Below are 21,678 nucleotides of genomic sequence, written 5' to 3' on the forward strand. Positions count from 1 at the left end.
ATATACACACACATATACATATAAGTATATATACACACAGTTCAGTTCAGTTCAGTCGCTCAGTCGTGTCCGACTCTCCGTGACCCCATGAATCACAGCACGCCAGGCCTCCCTGTCCATCATCAACTCCCGGAGTTCACTCAAACTCATGTCCACAGAGTCGGTGATGCCATCCAGCCATCTCATTCTCTGTCGTCTCCTTCTCCTCCCGCCCCCAACCTTTCCCAGCATCAGAGTCTTTTCCAGTGAGTCAACTCATCGCATGAGGTGGCCAAAGTATTGCAGTTTCAGCTTTAGCATCAGTCCTTCCAATGAACACCCAGGATTGATCTCTTTTAGAATGGACTGGTTGGATCTCCTTGCAGTATAAGGGACCCTCAAGAGTCTTCTCCAACACCACAGTTCAAAAGCATCAATTCTTCGGCGATCAGCTTTCTTCACAGTCCAACTCTCACATCCATACATGACCACGGCAAAAACCATAGCCTTGACTAGACGGACCTTTGTTGGCAAAGTAATGTCTCTGCTTTTTAATATACTATCAAGGTATATTAAATATATACACACACATGCATATATATACACACACACATATAAACATACACACACATACATATACACACATATAAACATATATACACACACACACACATATATAAACATACACACACACACATACAGTTTTTTTCTCTCTCTGCTGTTGGAGTCTGGTTTTACCCTCCAGGGGTTGTTTCATATATACTCTTATTTTTTCTGATATATCTGTTAGTTTTCTAAATCCATTTTATTTTTTATCCTTTGTTATTGTTCTGCTACTTTTTATTTTTTATTATTTTTTTCTTATTTGCTACTGAAGTTTGGTTACCCTCCAGAGCCTGTTTCATATAGATTTATATCTTTTCTAACATATCTGTTAGTATTCTTAATTTACCTTTATTTTTTACTTTTTTCTTTTCTTTCTTTTTTTGCTGCACCCTGCATCCTGCAGGATCCCAGCTACAAGCCAGGAAACAGGCCTGAGGTCCTGTGGTGGGAGCACTGATTCCAAACTGCTAGACTAACACAGAATATCAGGCCACACGGTATATTAATCAGGATGAGGTATCCCAGAGGTCCATATCTCAACACCAAGACCCCACTTCACCCAAGTGCCCACAAACTCCACTGCTGGAAATCTCAGGCCAAACAACTAGTAAGAAAGGAACACAGACTCACCCATTAAAAAAAAAAAGAGAGAGATGACAAAAACTATGAAAAGCACTGAAAATGAAATTGATCAAAAATCTTCCAACAAAAGACCAGCACCAGAACGCTTCGCAAGTGAATTCTATCCTGTTCAAATTCTTCCCAAAAACTGCAGAAGGAAGCACACTCCCAAACTCATTTTACAAGGCCACCTACACCCTGGTACCAAAATCAGACAAAGAAATCACAAAAAAAGAAAACTTCAGGCTAATATCACTGATGAATATAGATGTAAAAACCTCAACAAAATACTAGCAAACAGAATCTAACAACACGTTTAAAGTATCATACACCATGATCAAGTGGGGTTTATTCAAGGGATGCAAGGATACTTCAATAAATGCAAATCAGTGTGATATACCATATTAACAAATTGAAAGATAAAAGGCTTCTGATAAAAGATAAAAATCACAGGATAATCTCAATAGATTTAGAAAAATCTTTCAACAAAATTCAATACCCATTTATGATAAAAAAAAAAAAAAACTCTCCAGAAAATGAACAGAGAAGGAACCCACCTCAACATAACAAGGGCCATGTGCAACAAACCCACAGCAAACATTATTTCCAACGGTGAAAAGCTGAAAGCATTTCCTCTAAGATCAGGAACAAGATAAAAGGGCCCACTCTCACCACTGTTATTCAACATAGTTTTGAAAGTCCTAGTCATGGCAATCAGAGAAGAAAAAAACAAAAGGAATCTAGACTGGAAAAGAAGTAAAACTCTCACTGTCTACAGATGACAAGATACTGTGTGTACACAGAAAATCCTAAAGATGCCACCAGAAAATTACTACAGCTAATCAATGAATTTAAAGTATCAGGATATAAAATTAATACACAGAAATTGTTTGCATTCCTAAACACTAATAATGAAAAATCAGAACAAGATACTTGGGGCTGGTGTGCAGAGATGACCCAGAGGGAGGATAAAGGGAGGAGGGAGGTGAGAGGGGGGTTCAGGAGGGGGAACTCATGTACACCTGGGGCGAATTCATGTCAATGTATGGCAAAACCAACCAATATAATGTTGTAAAATTAAAAAAAATTAAAAAAAAAAAAAGAATTAGATTTAAAGGTGATGGCAAACTTTAAAACTTTGATCTGAAATTAAAGAGATACTTTTTTTTAACTTCAAGATAGAGAAAATGCTAAATAAAAAATTGATAAAGTTGATCATTTAAAAAAAAACATAGCATGATAAATCAACTATACTCCAATATAAAATAAACATTAAATTAAAAAAAAAAAGAAAGAGAAATTAAGGAAACAATCCCACTCGTCATTGCAACAAACAGAATAAAATACCCAGGAATATTCCAACTGATGAAGGAATAATCTCCAGAATACACAAGTAGTTCAATATCAGAAAAGCAAACAACCCAATCAAAAAATGGGCAGAAGACCTAAACCAACATTTCTCCAAAGAAGACACACAGATGGCTAACAAACAATAATTACTGGAGAGGACATGGAGAAAAGAGAACCTTCTTGCACTGTTGGTGGGAATGTAAATTGATACAGGCACTATGGAGAACAGTATGGAAATTCCTTAGAAAACTAGGAATGAAGCTGCCATTTGACCTTTGAAATTAAAAGACACTTGCTCCTTGGAAGAAAAGCTATGACAAATCTAGACAGTTAATTAAAAGCAGAGACATCACTTTCCTAACAAAGGTCCATACAGTCAAAGATATGTTTCTTTCAGTAGTCATGTATCAATGTGACAGTTGGACCACAAAAAAAGGCTGAGTATCAAAGAATTAATGTTTTTGAATTGTGGTGCTAGAGAAGACTCATGAGAATCCCTTGGACATCAAGGAGATCAAACCAGTCAATCCTAAAAGAAATCAACCCTGAATATTCATTGGAAGGACTAATGCTGAAGCTGAACCTCTAATACTTTGGCCAACTGATGTGAAGACCCTGATGCTAGGAAAGATTGAGGGCAGGAGGAAAAGGGGTTAACAGAAGATGAGATGGTTGGATAGTATCATCGACTCCATGGACATGAGTTTGAGCAAGCTCTGGGAGATGGTGAAAGACAAGGAAGCCTGGTGTGGTATGGTCCATGGGGTCTCAAAGAGTCAAACAGGACTTAGTGCCTGAACAACAACAACAACAATAATATGACCTGGTGATCCCACTACTGAGCATATACCCTGAGAAAATAATAATTCAAAAAGACACTTGTACCCCAATGTTCAGATATGCAGATGACACCACCCTTATGGCAGAAAGTGAAGAGGAACTCAAAAGCCTCTTGTTGAAAGTGAAAGAGGAGAGTGAAAAGGTTGGCTTAAAGCTCAACATTCAGAAAACTAAGATCATGGCATCTGGTCCCATCACTTCATGGGAAATAGATGGAAAAACAGTGGAAACAGTGTCAGACTTAATTTTTATGGGCTCCAAAATCACTGCAGATGCTGATTGCAGCCATGAAATTAAAATACACTTACTCCTTGGAAGGAAAGTTATGACCAACCTAGATAGTATATTAAAAAGCAGAGACATAACTTTGCCAACCAAGGTCCGTCTAGTCAAGACTATGGTTTTTCCCGTGGTCATGTATGGATGTGAGAGGTGGACTGTGAAGAAAGCTGATCGCCGAAGAATGGGTGCTTTTGAACTGTGGTGCTGGAGAAGACTCTTGAGAGTCCCTTGGACTGCAAGGAGATCCAACCAGTCCATTCTAAAGGAGATCAATCCTGAGTGTTCATTGGAAGGACTGATGCTAAAGCTGAAACTGCAATACTTTGGCCACCTCATGCGACGAGTTGACTCACTGGAAAAGACTCTGATGCTGGGAAAGGTTGGGGGCGGGAGGAGAAGGGGACGACAGAGAATGAGATGGCTGGATGGCATCACCGACTCGATGGACATGAGTTTGAGTGAACTCCGGGAGTTGGTGATGGACAGGGAGGCCTGGCATGCTGTGATTCATGGGGTCACAAAGAGTCGGACACGACTGAGCGACTGAACTGAACTGAACCCCACTGTTCATTGCAGCACTACCAACAATAGCCAGGACATGGAAGCAATATACATGTCCATCAACAGATGAATGGATAAAGAAATTGTGGTACATATATACAGTGGAATATTACTCAGTCATAAAAAGGAATGAATTTGAGTCAATTGAACTGACGTGGATGAACCTAGAGCCTGTTATACAGTGTGAAATAAGTCTGAAAGAAAAAAATGATTGTCATATATTAATACATACATATGAAATCTAGAAAAATGGTACTGATTAACCTATTTGCAGGGCAGGAATAGAGACAGAGATGTAGAGAACAGACTTGTGGACATCAGTGGCAGAAGGCAAGGATAAGATGAGAGAGTAGCTTTGAAATATATACTTTACCACATGGAAATACACAGCCAGTGAGAAGTTGCTATATAACACAGGGAGCTCAGCCTGGTGCTCTGTTAAGTCCTAGAAACGTGAAATGGTGGGGTGGGAGGGAGACCCAAGAGGGAGGTTCAAAAGGGAGGGGATATGTGTATAGTGAGAGCTTCCCTGGTGCCTCAGACGGTAAAGAATCCTCCTACAATGGCAATGCAGGAGACCTGGGTTCGATCCCTGGGTCAGGAAGATGTCCTAGAGAAAGGAATGGCTACCCACTCCAGTATTCCTGCCTGGAGAATACCATTAACAGAGGAGCCTGGCAGGCTACAGCCCATGAAGTTGCAAAGAGTCAAATACGACTGAGTGACTAAGCACACACACACAGCTGATTCATGTTGCTGTATGGTAGAAACCAACATAACACTAGTGGCAAAGCAGTTATCCTTCAATTAAAATTAAAATTTAAAAAAGGAAAGAAAATGCATAGAAATTTATCAATATGGGAATCTAATCACAATGAGCATGTAAAACAAAAAGGAAAAAGGATAAGAGTAAATAAATGCTTGCCATCTAAAAGCGAATTTTGCAGTAAAAAATTATTTTCACAAAACATAAAAAACTAGAGGAGTAGGTTATTACATTTATACCTACAACTGGCTGCCACATGTAAATTTCCCTTTTTTCTATGTTCAGCTGGTGCTTGAAATAACCCCTTCTTCTGGAGTATATGTTTCTTTCCTGATGAACGTACAAGATGACCCACACCATAGATGATTCTTCAGCTAGAAGAAATACCCACCTCTTTTGCAAATTCATAGTCATCTTAGGTCACAGAACTTTTTTCCTTGTCTTATAGCTTCTTCTATATATATCTAAGCACTCTGCAAGGCTAGGATGTGCCTTGAGGCAGGGACCATATTTCAATGCAGCAGGTGCTCAATTTTTTAATACTTAATAAATGCATATGGATTTATGCAAAATATTATATGGATCTGAAATATACATTGTACCCAAGCAATATAATGAACTGAAACACAGAATATTTACATGGCCTAAGTTACTATACTAGACAATGTAAAATATAAAATACTACATATTGTCACTCAGATCTTCAGTTTCTTTACTGATAGAGCAGGAGTAATATATTGGTATACTGTGACTTAAATAATATAATCTACATAAAATAAAGTTCCTAAAACAATGTCTGGTAGATTTTAGGTAACAATGTTCTCTTCCATTTTAGCTAATTGATGTGTGTGTGTGTGTTAGAGAGAGAGTGAGGAAGAGATCTTAACCCTTGTAATACTAGGAAAAATAGTTTGTCAATGATATATTTCACTATTGTCTCATCTTTTCAAGTGATTTCATCATTCTTCCATTTAAATAAGTATTTATCTTTCAAACAGTTGGGAATAATTGATGAGCAATGATAAAATAGCAAAATATTTCAAGAGAGGGAAAATAAGATGGTTGAAATTCCACAATACATTTCAGATTTAAGGGCCCAGTGATACCTGGTAGTAGTTACAATACAGAACACACTTTGTTGAATCAAAAAAAATTTCCCTGTTCTTTTGAAGACCTCTGACAATAATAAAAATTACAATGAAATGCTAATCTGTACAACTCCCGGTGATGGATAGGGAGGCCTGGTGTGCTGTGATTCATGGGGTCGCGAAGAGTCGGACACGACTGAGCGACTGAACTGAACTCAACTGAACAAATAGCTAAAACTGCACAAAAAGACTAAAACTGGATCCAAAGGACCCTGATCATATATTGAGAGTTAATGACAATAGAATAGAATTTATGTTTCTTCTCAAAACGTGATTCTTAAGTAAAACATCCAGTAGGGAGATGAATTGGGAACTGAAACATCCAAACTGTTGTTCAAGAACTTATTACACTCAAAAGTTGCAGAACTGTCTCCCAATGCAATAGAACCACTCTAATTCAAATGTCAAAGGAAAATGCTGATGTAATACTTTAAAACATAATAATCACTAGTGATTTCTCTGTTAATAACAGTAAGTCTGTGTTCAACTTCAGCAGCATTTACTATTTTCTAAGAGCTGAATTCTCCCTAGTGAGAAAGGTTTAATTTCCTCCCTTCAGAAATCTCGGCATGTAAGAACCCTGACATACAGAGTGAAAAGCAGTTAACAGGAAATGTAGATTTGGATAATTAAAAGGACCTTTACTTCTCTCCTGAACTATATCCACATTATATTTTTAAAGTATAAAAGAGGAGCTTCAGGTAGAAAATAAAAATGTTCCAAATGAGTAGAGGTGGTTATGCATCATGAATCATAACATGTTAAAATTTTTATTTACAACCATAGGAGAGGGAAGTTAAGGTTAGAAAGAAAGCTGAGTGCCAAAGAATTGATACTTTTGAACTGTGGTGCTGGAGAAGACTCTTGAGAGTCCCTTGGACTGCAAGGAGATCCAACCAGTCCATCCTAAAGGAGATCAGTCCTGGGTATTCATTGGAAGGACTGATGCTGAAACTCCAGTACTTTGGCCACCTCATGCGAAGAGTTGACTCATTGGAAAAGACCCTGATGCTGGGAGGGATTGGGGGCAGGAGGAGAAGGGGATGATAGAGGATGAGATGGCTGGATGGCATCACCGACTTGCTGGACATGAGTTTGGGTAAACTCCGGGAGTTGGTGATGGACAGGGAGGTCTGGTGTGCTGCAATTCATGGGGTCACAAAGAGTCGGACATGACTGAGTGACTGAACTGAACTGAAAACCTGGAAGCAACCAGGATGTTTTTAATGGGTGAGTGGATAAATAAACTGTGGTACACACAAACAATGGAATATAATTGGGAGTAGAGAGATCCTCACAGTTTCTGGAATGAAATAAATGGTTTGCCTCTAAGCAATTTACCTTTTAAGTAACTGATCTTCTGTAAAATATTTGAATAATGGTTAATTATATCTCAAACCTACTTTGAATACAGTAAGAAGCTGTATACATCCTAGAATCCACTCTAGAAGCTAGGCAGGCACAGGACTAAATTCTCTTTTGGAGGCTTGGAGAAGACTCTTGACAGTCCCTTGGACTGCAAGGAGATCCAACCAGTCCATTCTAAAGGAGATCAATCCTGGGTGTTCACTGGAAGGACTGATGCTAAAGCTGAAACTCCAATACTTTGGCCACCTCATGTGACAAGTTGACTCACTGGAAAAGACTCTGATGCTGGGAAAAGTTGGGGGCGGGAGGAGAAGGGGACGACAGAGAATGAGATGGCTGGATGGCATCACCAACTCTGTGGACATGAGCTTGAGTGAACTCCAGGAGTTGGTGATGGACAGGGAGGCCTGGCGTGCTGCGATTCATGGGGTCGTGGAGAGTCGGACATGACTGGGCGACTGAACGGAACTGAAAGAGGGAGTATGCACTGGGCGAGCCTGTGACGCAAAGACTTAACTCCTAGAAGTCTGTTCACGCCCATCAATTTGGGATACTTCAGGCACAAAATGAGAGTCCTTAGGCACATGGCTCTCTATAATCAGGCTGAATTATACAAATTCTGCATGCAAAAACCATCAGACTTTCATCATGAAAATGGTTTGTTGCTGGAAAATCAATAGGAAATAACCCTGTTTCAGGTCTCTGGACAAGTAAAAATGCCAAAGGATGCAGACACAAACACCCTGGCACACACATCAGCAAAGGCAAAACAACTTACTGAGACCAGGTTACTGCTAGTGTGAAATGGCTGCAATATAACTTTCAAAGGTAAAAGACTATGCTGCTGCTGCTGCTGCTAAGTCACTTCAGTCATGTCCGACTCTGTGTGACCCCATAGACGGAAGCCCACCAGGCTCCCCCGTCCCTGGGATTCTCCAGGCAAGAACACTGGAGTGGGTTGCCATTTCCTTCTCCAATGTGTGAAAGTGAAAAGTGAAAGTGAAGTCGCTCAGTCGTGTCCGACCCATAGTGACCCCACGGACTGCAGCCTACCAGGCTCCTCCATCCATGGGATTTTCTAGGCAAGCGTACTGGAGTGGCTTGCCATTGCCTTCTCCGAAAAGATTATATATTACTACAAAATATTAATGTTTAAAAAAACTAAATAATTCATTTTATTCCAGTTACACAGAGAAATGTATAGCCCATGCAAAGCATAAAATTGTATTTGTGACAATAAAGTGAGTTCAACCTTTATTGCTAATAAACAGAGACATCATATTTTCAGCTCAAGGAATAAAATCACATTTGTGGTAATAAAATTCTTGACCACAGGAGTTTGCTTATCATTCTTTTTCCATTCTTTTCAAATCTATTTATATGCTTTAAAATCTAAACTTAGGTGGCTAGGTTAATATTTAAACTTTTTCTCAAATAAAATGTTTTTATATATGTTTTAAACTTTTCTATAGGAGAAAAAATATCACTCTTACTTTAAAATTCAGTACACACATAAGACCAGATCCTCCCTTAGAAAAATCTGCTTTAGAACTTAAGGTGGAGAAAATCAGAAGGTACCTTGTAAGGAAAAAATATATATATCCTTATGATCACTAAACAGAAAAAATTTTAAATATACTTATTTATTGAAAAATCATTTCCATGCAACTATTAAATTCTTTTTAGAGTTAAAAATGTATTATAGCTGCTACAAACCCTATGAATTCATTTAAAAAGCTACCCATAAACCACAATATTTATGATTCAAGAGAACTTTGAGGATGCTTTGAAATATTATACTTTTCTACCTAACTAAAAATGTTAAAGATTACTTTTTATCCCCGCCTTGAGTTTTTTAAAAATAAAACATTTTGAAAAATACTTTGTTCTAAAATAATATAACATATCAAAATAAAAGTTTCACTCAAGGAATATATTTTAAAGCCATAAGCTTCTAATTTTGAAATAAATGCTTTGAAACACACAAGAGAATCTATGTAGAAAGGTTAAGAATATAGATGACAGAAGCACTAATTAAAACACCTACATTTAAATACAGTGCTTGCTAAACAGCCACTACTCCAAAAGTACATATAGATGGCCAAACAACACAAGAAAAGATGCTCAGCATAACTAATTAGTAGAGAAATGCAAATCAAAACTACCATGAATTATCACCTCATACTGGTAAGAATGGCCATCATCAGAAAGTCTACAAATAATAAATGTTGGAGAGGGTGTAGAGAAAAGGGAACCCTCCTATACTTTTGGTGGGAATGTAAATTGGTGCAGCCACTATGGAGAACAGGATGGAGGCTCCTTAAAAAACTAAAAATAGAGCTACCGTATGATCCAGCAATCGCATTCCTAGACCTATATCTAGAGAAAACTATAATCTGAAAAGAAGCACGCACTTCAGTGTTCTTTGCAGCATTATTTACATGAGCCAAGACATGGAAACAACCTAAATGTCCATCAACAGAGGAATAGATAAAGAGACAAAAGAATACTACTCAGCTATAAAAAGGAATGAAGAAGTGACATTTGCAGAGACATGAATGGACCTAGAGACTATAATACAGAGTAAAGTAAGTCAGAAAGAGAAAAACAAATATTATACTGATATAACATCGTTTTACATGGAATCTAGAAAAATGGTAGAGATGAACTTATTTGCAAAGTAGAAACAGAAACCACAGACGTAGGAAACAAATTTATAGTTACTAAGGGGAGATGCTGGGGGTGGGATGAATTGGGAGATTGGGACTGACATATACACACTATTGATATTGTCCATAAAATAGATAACTAATGAGAACCTAGCACAAGGAACCCTTCTCAGGCCTCTGTGGTGACTTAAATGGGAAAGAAATCTGAAAAAGAGGGAACATATGTATACATATAGCTGATTCACTTTGCTGCACAGCAGAAAATAATACAACATTGTAAAGTAGCTATGCGCCAACAGAAAATAATTTTAAAAAATGGATTGCATGTTTACTCATGGAAAATAGTTTCAGAGGGCAAAAAATAAATACTATTAACCCATATAAGAATAAATTTTCACTGGACAAAGATATACTATTTTCCTATGAAACAGAGAGATTTTTAAATGTGCAAACATGTTTTGGAAAGATGTTCTTGAATAAATCCTTGTTTTGTGGTAGTGAAGAATAAACAACGCACGTACCCTGTTTTGATAGGTAGCATCTTTCCAGTCTTTGCTCATGAGAACATCCATAGAGGAGGCATGCTTCGTGTAGGGCACTGTTATACCACTTACTTTTCTTACATTTTCCTGGCTAAAGAAAGACAGAAAAATAGTAAGATTCATCTTTAAGTGTATATTTTTAACATCCGCTTGGTTCAGCTGTTGAGCTTGAACTAAAACTAAGCACTGTACAATACACTAGATTTTGATTATTATTTTTTGGTATATTTTAGAATAAAGCAAAGTTGGGGAAATTTTGTATGTTAATAGCCAAAAGGGTCAGATTCTCAATTCACTAAGATATTTTAATATGATTTATCTCAGACTTAGTTACAGATAGTTTAGACCACCAGTGTAACAAAGTAGTGAATATTAATACATTTTATAAGAATAATTTTGATTCTCCTTTAAGCAACAAGGCAATGGTAATGTAATGATAAAAATTGAAAGGCATAGTTTCTTACTGTAGTAAAACTAATTCCATTCACATCCAGTTTTGGTGTTATAGCAGATAGCTGGCATATTCATACAATTTTTTGAAACTTTCTGGGCCCAATTTATTCACCTGTAAAATGTGGCTAATGCAATCACCATAAGTATTAAATTCATTAAGTATTAAAGGAAATAATAGATGAGAGTGTTTTCTGGCATAATAAGTGATCAATATATGTTATTCTACTTGAATACAGTTCTTTTTCTAAATATATATTTAGCTTTTTAAAAATATAACTTGAGAGACTTCCCTGGTGGTCCAGTGGTTAAGATCCCATGCTGCCAAATCAGGGGGGATGGGTTTGATCATGGTTTGGGAACTAAGATCCCACATGCCATGTAGTACAGCCAAAATATTTTGAAAAATAACAGTTGGAAAATTTAATTTGAAAAGAAAAATGGAATAAAAGAATCTTTAGGTTAAAAATGACTGTAAAAATTATATGGCCTAGTAATTTTGCCAATGTTATTTTAGAGCTTGTCCCTAAAAGGTTTTTATGATGCTTACACAATTTACAATTTTTAAAATGCATGCCATCATTTTCCTTTTGCAAACTTCAGGACCAAAAAGAACACAGGTGTTAAACTGCATATGGTCCTGGACACTATTTGGCATAAAAGGAGTGAAACAATGCAATCAAACAAAAATCTATTTTTGTAAACCAAACAATAGATTTTTGTACACAGAATACCTAAATTTCATTTATTAAGTTATTTCAAAGGAAAAAAGAAAAGACAGATACAATTCAAAAAACATTAGATAATTTAAATTAATTTAAGATAGCTAAGCTATAATAACATTTGCAGATTTAAAACATTTTTGCCTTTCAAATGTTATAAAGATGCTAAGTTAAACATTTACAGGGTTTCCCTGGTGGTGCTTCCCTGATAGTTCAGTTGGTAAAGAATCTGCCTGCAATGCAGGAGACCTGGGTTCACTCCCTGGGTTGGGAAGATCCCCTGCAGAAGGGAAAAGCTACCCACTCCAGTATTCCGGCCTAGAGAATTCCATGGACTGTAAAGTCCCTGGGGTCGCAAAGAGTTGGACACGACAGCGACTTTCACTTTTATGGTAACTTCTCGGGGTGCAGTGGATAAGAATACACCTGCCAATGTAGAGGACACGGGTTCAATCCCTGGTTTGGGAGGATTCCACTTGCCACAGAGCAACTAACCCCACACAGGGCGACTACCGAGCCTGTATGCCACAACCACTGAAGCCTGTGCCTAGAGCCTGTGCTCCGCAGAAAGAGAAGCCACCCCAATGAGAAGCCCCCACAACTACAGAAAGCCTGCAGAAAGCAAGGAAGACCCAGCACCGCCGAAAATAAATTCATAAATTTTTTAAAAAGATTTTAAAAATAATTTATAGATAATGAAAAATCACCTATAAGCTGTTACGTGTATGTGTGCTCAGTTGCTCAGTCGTGTCCAACTCTTTGAGACCTCATGCACTGTAGCCCACCAGACTCCTCTGTCCATGGGACTCTCCAGGCAGGAATACTGGAGTGGGTTGCCATGCCGTCATCCAGGGGATCCTTCTGACCCAAGGACTGAACCCCCCATCTCCTGCAGGAGGGGTCTTTACCACTGAGCCACCTGGGAAGCTGCTACAGCACTAAGCAACTAAAGTTCAAGAAATTTCTTAAGGAAAACCGGTGCAAAATATTCCAGAATTAAACCCTGGTGAGTTTGGGGAACAAAAAAGCAATTTTTAATCCTGTGTCTGAGAATCTTTAAGAATTTATCAGTAAGTATGTGCCACCTAGTGGTAATATTACAATTAAACATCTTCTAAAGAACTCAAAACTCTTGCTTGTACAAAGAATTTTGAATTTCAGAATAAGGCTCACATATGCAATGTATTTTCAATTAGTTTGTTCTTTGATTGAAGAAGCGATTCTAAAAGCGTAGAATGTGCCTTCCTGTCCACCCCTGGTACTGTTTCTCGCAAAGGCACCCAAAATTACCAGTTTCTTTCACAGTCTTCCAGAGACACTGCATCCACCTACAAGCATTTCAGTTCAGTTCAGTTCAGTCGCTCAGTCGTGTCCGACTCTCCGCGACCCCATGAATCATAGCACGCCAGGCCTCCCTGTCCATCACCAACACCCGGAGTACACTCAAACTCATGTCCACAGAGTCGGTGATGCCATCCAGCCATCTCATTCTCCGTTGTCCCCTTCTCCTCCCGCCCCCAACCTTTCCCAGCATCAGAGTCTTTTCCAGTGAGTCAACTCGTCGCATGAGGTGGCCAAAGTATTGCAGTTTCAGCTTTAGCATTTACATCACTTAAATATCTATTTTTACAGAATGCTATGAATAGCTATATACTTTGAGTTTTTCTTTTTGTATCTTGCAGATTTCTTTATTTATAGATTTATTCAATGTATTTCAGACCCTCAGGATCTATCACTAAAGAAAACAGATGAAGCTTACAATCTAACCGGTGAAGTAAGCATAACAAATACATAAAGGCTCCAGTTTAAGAGGCTGGAAGTATTCTGTAACAAAGAAAAGGTGAGGCAATAAAGTGGTTCAGGGTAACTCTCATTGAAAAAGTGACATTTAAGCAAGGATGTGGAGGAGGTCGAGCAGCTACCTGAGATAGCCTGAGAAAGAGCACTGCAGGCAGAGAAAAGATGCTCTAAGACAGGAGAATACAAGTGCACTCAAGAGGTATCAAGGAAGGAAGCTGGTTATGAGTGAATGAGAAAGAAAATGAGTAACTGGGAATGACGTCCAAAGAATTAACAGGGACCAGGTCATGGAGGTCCTTCATTGCAGGAACTCTGCGATGAGTTCCTGGCTTTTACTCTGAGTGAAATGGGAATCACTGCACCGTTTTGAGCAGAAAAATAAAATTTGATTTGATTGAATGCTTTAAAACAATCAATCATCCTGCTTGCTTTAATGAGAACCTTCCACAAAAGCAAGTGTAGAGTGGATGGCTGGCTACTGCACTCATCCAGGCAAGACATGATGGCGGTACAGTCCAGGCCACAGCAGCCACTGCGGTGAAAAGCGGTAGGAGTCCAGGTATAATCTGGAGGTAGACCGAAAATAATTAACTTCTTAACCAGCTGGAAACTGGTTATGAGAGATAGAGAGGATGACCAAGTAAGTAGAGGATGGAATTTGCTATCCACTGAGATAGGGGTGGTGTGGAGACCAAGAGTTCACACATTTTGAATACACATTACGATACCTGAGGAGCACTCTCATAAGGGAATTCAGTAGAGAGAACTGAACTGCAGATAAAATGGAGGAAGCACACACATACACCATATTTAAAGCCAAGAAATTAGAATACATAACCAAGGGAATGAGGAAATAGATGTATGTATATCCAAATAGGTAGTATACATGTACCATTATTTATTTTACAAATGCCCTTGTGATGGACATTTTTTTCCAATATTTTGCAAGATGAAACAATGCTGCAATAAAAAGTTTTGTCCATATGTCTCCTTACCCCTGTTAAAGTGTTAGTTCAGTCGCTCAGTCATGTCCGACTCTCCGCAACCCCATGAATCACAGCACGCCAGGCCTCCCTGTCCACCACCAACTCCCGGAGTTCACTCAAAGTCGGTGATGCCATCCAGCCATCTCATTCTCTGTCATCCCCTTCTCCTCCCGCCCCCAATCCTTCCCAGCATCAGAGTCTTTTCCAGTGAGTCAACTCATTGCATGCGGTGGCCAAAGTATTGCAGCTTCAGCTTTAGCATCAGTCCTTCCAATGAACACCCAGGATCGATCTCCCTTAGAATGGACTGGTTGGATCTCCTTGCAGTCCAAGGGACTCTCAAGAGTCTTCTCCAACACCACAGTTCAAAAGCATCAATTCTTCGGCGATCAGCTTTCTTCACAGTCCAACTCTCACATCCACTGAAGCATAAATTCCTAAGACATTGAACTTAAGTATATTTTAAATTTTGGAGCTATTGTGAAATCACTCTTGAATGAGGTGATCACAATTTACAATGCCATGAACAGTATGCTTTGTTACACTCTGGAGAACACTCTTGTTACCAAACTCAGATCTCTGCCAATATTTTTAAGGAAAAAATGGTACTTCCTATTAGAATTTTTATTTCTAAAATTCTTTAATTTTGAGTAATTTTTCACATTTTTCCAGTTTTATTGATATATAATTGACAAATAACTGTATAAATTTAAGGAGTACTACTTGGAAGGAAAGTTATGACCAACCTAGATAGCATATTAAAAAACAGAGACATTACTTTGTCAACCAAGGTCCGTCTAGTCAAGGCTATGGTTTTTCCCATGGTCATGTATGGATGTGAGAGCTGGACTGAAGAAAGCTGATCGCCAAAGAATTGATGCTTTGGAACTGTGGTGCTGGAGAAGACTCTTGAAGAGTCCCTTGGACTGCAAGGAGATCCAACCAGTCCATTCTAAGGGAGATCAATCCTGGGTGTTCATTGGAAGGACTGATGCTAAAACTGAAGCTCCAATACTTTGGCCACCTCATGCGATGAGTTGACTCCCTGGAAAAGACTCTGATGCTGGGACGGATTAGGGGTGGGAGGAGAAGGGGACGACAGAGAATGAGATGGCTGGACAGCATCACCAGCTCGATGGACATAAGTTTGAGTGAACTCCAGGAGTTGGTGATGGACAGGGAGGCCTGGCGTGCTGTGATTCATGGGGTCGCAAAGAGTCGGACATGACTGAGTGACTGAACTGACTGACTGACTGACACAATGATTTGAGAGAGAGATATATATATATATATGGAAATGATTACCATGTAAGACAATATATATCATCATGATATATATATCATGATGATAGGTTAACACATATCATCAACTCACATAATAGCCTTTATCTGTGTGTATGGTGAGAACATTTAAGATCTGCTCTCAGCAACTGTCAAGTATATAACAGAGCAATGTTATTAATAACGATAGTCACCATGCTATACATTAGATTCCCAGAACTTATTCATCAGTTTTTCATATCTTTTCTTTTTCAAAATTTTAATTGAAGGATAATTATACTATTATGATTGTTTTTGCCACACATCAACATGAATCAGCCATAAGTATACCTGTCCCCTCCCTCTCAAATCCCCCTCCCATATCCCTGCCCATCCCACCCCTTAAGGTTGTCATAGGGCAGGGGCTTTGGGTTCCCTTCATCATACATTAAACCTCCCACCGGCTATCTATTTCACATACGGTAATGTATACTTTTCAGTGCTATTTTCTCAAATCGTTACACCCTTTTCTTCTCTCACTGTGTTCAAAACTCTGTTCTTTGTGTCTCCGTTGATGCCCCACGAGTAGGATCATCAGTACTGTCTTTCTAGGTTCTGTAGGCAGGTGTTAATATTTGATATTTGTTTTTCTCTGACTTATTTCATTTCGTATAATAGGCTAAAAGCCAGTTATATTTTCTTTTCTATGGAATAACTGTTCAAATCCTGTGTTTTTATATTGGTTGCCTTCTCATTGATTTGTAAGAGATTTTTATGTGTTAAAGAAGTAGCCCTTTGCTATATGTACTACAAATATCTTCTCCTGTTTTTAGTTTATGTGTTAGTATAATTGTATTTTCTTTTTTGTTCATTTAAACTTTTCATCCTTCTAGAACTAATTTAAATGTAAGGTGTGAAATACAGCCTCTACTTCATTTTTTCCCAAGTAGTTAGCCATCTGTACATATATAATTTATTAAACAATAACAACCTTTAAAAATCTACTTGAATACAACCTTACCATTAAGTATTTTCAAGTACTTTTGAACTTTATGTTGTTCCATTAATCTATCAAATAACTGTTAAAATCAAACTGCTTTAACTACTACAGAGTTATTATAATTATATATTTTATAGGCCCAACTCCCTCTCCCATATCTGGGCTTACCCTAGATTCTTTATGGCTCAGTGGTAAAGAATCCACCTGCAAGGCAGGAGACTCAGGAGACACAGATCCAATCCCTCTTCCACGTTTTATTTTCCTACAAATCTTAGAAATTGACCCTTGAACAGCACAGGTTTGAACTTTGCAATCGCATTTTTATGTAGAGTTTTCATTCAATAGGTACGGCTGCACTACACGATCTAAGGTTGATTGAATCTGTGGGTGCAGAACTGGTGAACTTTGATGATCACGGTACATGAGTGTGTGCTAAGTCACTTCAGTCAATGATCACTGTGAAGTTAGAGGTAGATTTTCAACTGCAGAGGGTTGATATCCCTGACTCTCAAGTTTTTCATGGGTCAGCTGTAGGGGTTTTTTTAAGTTCCATTTAATGATAAAGAAGATGTAGTACATACATATAATGGAATACTACTCAGCTATTAAAAGGAATGCCATGGACAGCAGCACGGATGGACCCAGAGATGATCATACTAAGTGAAGTAAGTCCAACACAGACACAGAGATGATATCACTTATATGCAGACTCTAAAAAAGTGGTATGAACTTATTCACAAAACAGGAACAGACTCAAAGACTTTGAGAATGAGTTTACGGTTACTGGGTGGGAGAAAGGGGAAGGACAGGTTGGGAGTTTGAGATTGACATGTACACACTGCTGCATTTAAAACAGACAATCAACAGAGACCTACTGTATAGCACAGGGAACTCTGCTCAATACTCTGTAATAACCTAAATGGGAAAAGAATTTCAAAAAGAATAGATACATGTGTAACTAAATCACTCTGCTGTTACGTCCGAAACTAACTACTGTCCAATATGATCTTGTTCCAAGTAACTTCTGACTCTCTGAGAAATATGTGTGCTATCACTATATACTAACACGAAGCAGCACATTCAAAGCAAAGAATGTCGATGTGTCTGTCCGCCCAATAAGCCCAGTGAAGAGAAATCTGCAGTCAGGCAGAAATTCGTATCTTCTGCTCAGTTCAGTTCAGTCGCTCAGTCGTGTCCGACTCTTTGCGACCCCATGAATCACAGCATGCCAGGCTCCCTGTCCATCACCAACTCCCGGAGTTCACTCAAAGTCATGTCCATCGAGTCAGTGATGCCATCCAGCCATCTCATTCTCTGTGGTCCCCTTCTCCTCCTGCCCAATCAATAACTTCAGATATGCAGATGACACCACCCTTATGGCAGAAAGTGAAGAGGAACTAAAAAGCCTCTTGATCAAAGTGAAAGAGGAGAGTGAAAACATTGGCCTGAAGCTCAACATTCAGAAAACTAATATCACGGCATCTGGTCCCATCACTTCATGGGAAATAGATGGGGAAACAGTGGAAACAGTATCAGACTTTATTTTTTGGGCTCAAAAATCACTGCGGATGCTGATTGCAGCCATGAAATTAAAAGACACTTACTCCTTGGAAGGAAAGTTATGACCAAGCTAGATATCTTCTGTTGTTTTGTATTTAAGATTGCTTCTCCCCATAAAAATTAATCAAGATATTGGGTTGGCCAAAAAGTTCATTTGGGTTTTTCTATACTCTCTCTTATGGAAAAAACTCAATGAATTTTTTTGACAACTCAATAATCACTTGCAGCTGTAGCAGGATAAATTTCTCTTCTCAAACTTGAATGTGTGCACAATGTCACATGACCTTATTTTTGCTAAATAAAATTGAATGTGCCAGTCCTTGTTCAACAAGGATAAGAAATTTATCTTGCTCATTTTGGGGCCACCCCTTACTTTCTCTAGGTTCCTGTAAATTGGGAGGGAAAGATGGTGCCTGAAGAGTGAGGTGAGATCATTACTCCTCAACCCATAAGGCTTCCATGAATAACATCTCTATTCAAATCTCTCGAAGTCAGACAATCACAAATTCTTCTTCAGGCCCGGACCAAAGGGTCCTTTCTGAGGCTGGAAACCATCAACCTCCCAGCGCACCCTGTGCTCTTCTTTTGTGAGGTACTCCATTCCCCAGGGCAATGGCGGACCCTTGTCATCTTCCAGGTCTGAAAGAATTTTCTCTGCCTGCATGCTCTTGCTTGCCCCATGCCCAGATTCAGGGAGCTCTGCTTTTGATCCCAACAGAAAACATCCCTGAGAGATGAGAATAAAAGAAATAAGACCACTTTTTGGAATAAATTAAAGGGGAAAACATAGTTGAAACAAGAATTATTATTCACCTGGTATCTGGTTGGCTGTGGAGAAGGATCTCCTACTGCAGGGATTCTCCAGGTGGTCTTTCCTCTCCCCCTGGCTGGGCGCCCTGCTCCTTCATTCTGCCTGTCTACTCCTCTCCCTTAATTTCTCCCCAAGGCACTCATCAACAGCTAACACAGTGTATCTTTCTTTAAAAATTTTGCTAACTACACGTCTCACTCCACTAATTTAAGTCTCATCACAGCATTTAAATTTTGTCTGTTTTGATAAATTCTGAGCCTACAATCGGTGCAAGTAATAGGAGCTCAGTAAATATTTTGAGTATTATAAATAGATTTTTTTTTGTTTATGGTGGTACGAGCAGAGCTCAGACAGAAAATTGGGTATGAAAATAAAAGGTTGCTACATTTTAATCCTGAATTATGTGACTATCCCTAGAACAGTAAAAGAAAAATGTACAAACATGATGACTATCTGGTATTATGGTGATATTACTTCTTTTTAAAAGTTTATTTATGTATTTATTGGCTTCACTGCCCAGCATGTGGGATTTTAGCTCTCTGACCAAGGGTTGAACATGCAGCTCCTACATTGAAAGCGCGAAGGTTTAACTGTTGAACTACCAGGAAAGTCCCTGATACTACTTCTAAAATGATGTTAAACTTCATTTTCTTGTAAGAATTCAGATCTGTACAGTATTTCATGAACCACTGATTTATCCTATGATATTAACAGCATTTTTTCTTGGAAAAAAATAGTGTGCCTAATTTCAAGTACTTTAAGTGTTATGTGAAAAAATAGTACCTAATTTTAAAATTAGATTCAAGCAAATCTTCTTAATATGACCTATTTGAGGGGATAGCAGAGCCTCACTAAAATCCTATAGATACCACATAGCAGCTACTATCCAATACTATCGATTCAAATTTTGATGATATTAATAACAAAGTTAGCTGCAAATATAAGTATTTATAATTTATAAAATTTATCTTTCAGACACAGTGTTGAGAATATATTAAAAATCTGGAAAACTGGAATCGTAAGTACCTAGACTGTTGTATTGGATTTCATAAATTCATTGAAGCAGCTTTAAACACCGACCATTACCTTGCTATTTTATTACTTTAAGTTATAATATGTCTTTAGAAGCATGGGGGGATAAGTCACAGACTTTATAGCCTAAAGAAATACAAAATAATTTTCCTTTGAAAGGCATCTCCCCTACATGTTTGAGGACCAACATCACCACCTAGGAAAGTCCTCTGCTTAGGGATTTCTGTTGACTGTTGCTGTTTATACATTCAAACTTCCAGTGTACCTGGCTGACCCAACCCATGAAGCAACATCTATTTCCTATCAGGCCAAAGCTACTGTTTTCACTTAAAGAAGTTCAGTAGGAAGTTAATGATAAGGATATCTTGTCTTCCTTAAACTGGATTTCTGCAATAGCAACCAGCAGTCTTAACAGTAAGAGTATTCTCATTCCTCTGATGCCAACTAGGAGATAGTCACAGGCACCTTTGTGCACCTCACATGCCTGGGCTTCGCAATACCTGCCTCCTCTCTTACCTGCCATCTTTAATACAGGTTCTGGATGATTTAGACAGCTCATTCAAAGTATTGAGTCCTGGAAGCAATAATGATTTTGAAATCATAAATAGGAATTTGCTTACTCTAACTGAGCCAGGTTTTAAGATCAAAATAACTTAGGTCTCCCACATCCAACAAAACTGGAAAGTATGAGCCAGTTGACCTCCCTTCCCCACAAGAAAGCTCCAGCTCTGTTTAGTCTGATCCCTTACATCAACTTCAAAGATAAATACCAAGAATGCAATGAGTACCAGGGGAGAAATTAGGCAGAAAGGAAAGAATAAGAAAATGTGACAGCAAATCTTTTAAGGTGATTCCATTACTTGATTTGACACATACCTGAGCAGGCCCTGAACTTTGGGGAGGAGGAGGGGAAGGAAGACAAGCAGCTTTAGGTAAAACAGCCCCAATGGACAAATTAGAAAAACCACAGGCTTCCAGCTCAGCCCTTCATTCATCTAGACTTTAACATACGTTTTCTAAGTATTTTGAATATCTAAGTTCTTTTCCTAACAAGATGGATAAACAACCACTGTGTGCTGTTTTTAAAGGAGCCCTACTCTAACATTTTGGGGCTTCCCCGGTGGTGCAGTGGTAAAGAATTCACCAGTCAGTTCAGGAGACACAAGAGATGTGAGTTTGATCCCTAGGTCAGGAAGATGCCCTGCAGTAGGAAATGGCAACCCACTCCAGTGTTCCTGCCTGGGACATCCCATGGACAGAGGAGCCTGGTGGGCTATAGTCGGACACAGCTGACTGACCGAGCACATGCACACACATAAACACAC

General features: G+C 38.6%; 1 protein-coding gene across 2 annotated transcripts in view; it reads right to left on the bottom strand.

Moving 5' to 3' along the window:
- The window catches only part of ZCWPW2 (zinc finger CW-type and PWWP domain containing 2), an 81,513-nt gene that overhangs the window by 35,504 nt on the left and 24,331 nt on the right, over window positions 1-21,678 (bottom strand). Inside the window, exon 3 of one of the 2 annotated variants that reach the window (XM_055413298.2) lies at window positions 10,712-10,823. The exons of the other annotated variant lie outside the window; for it this stretch is intronic. Within the exon in view, the coding sequence (XP_055269273.2) occupies window positions 10,712-10,823 (112 nt within the window). The remainder of the gene's footprint in view (window positions 1-10,711; window positions 10,824-21,678) is intronic. 2 annotated transcript variants of the gene reach the window in all.

The sequence above is a fragment of the Moschus berezovskii genome, chromosome 24, assembly GCF_049115385.1.
Source record: "Moschus berezovskii isolate FMDL1 chromosome 24, NW_MosBer_1.0, whole genome shotgun sequence".
Taxonomy (NCBI): Eukaryota; Metazoa; Chordata; class Mammalia; order Artiodactyla; family Moschidae; genus Moschus; species Moschus berezovskii.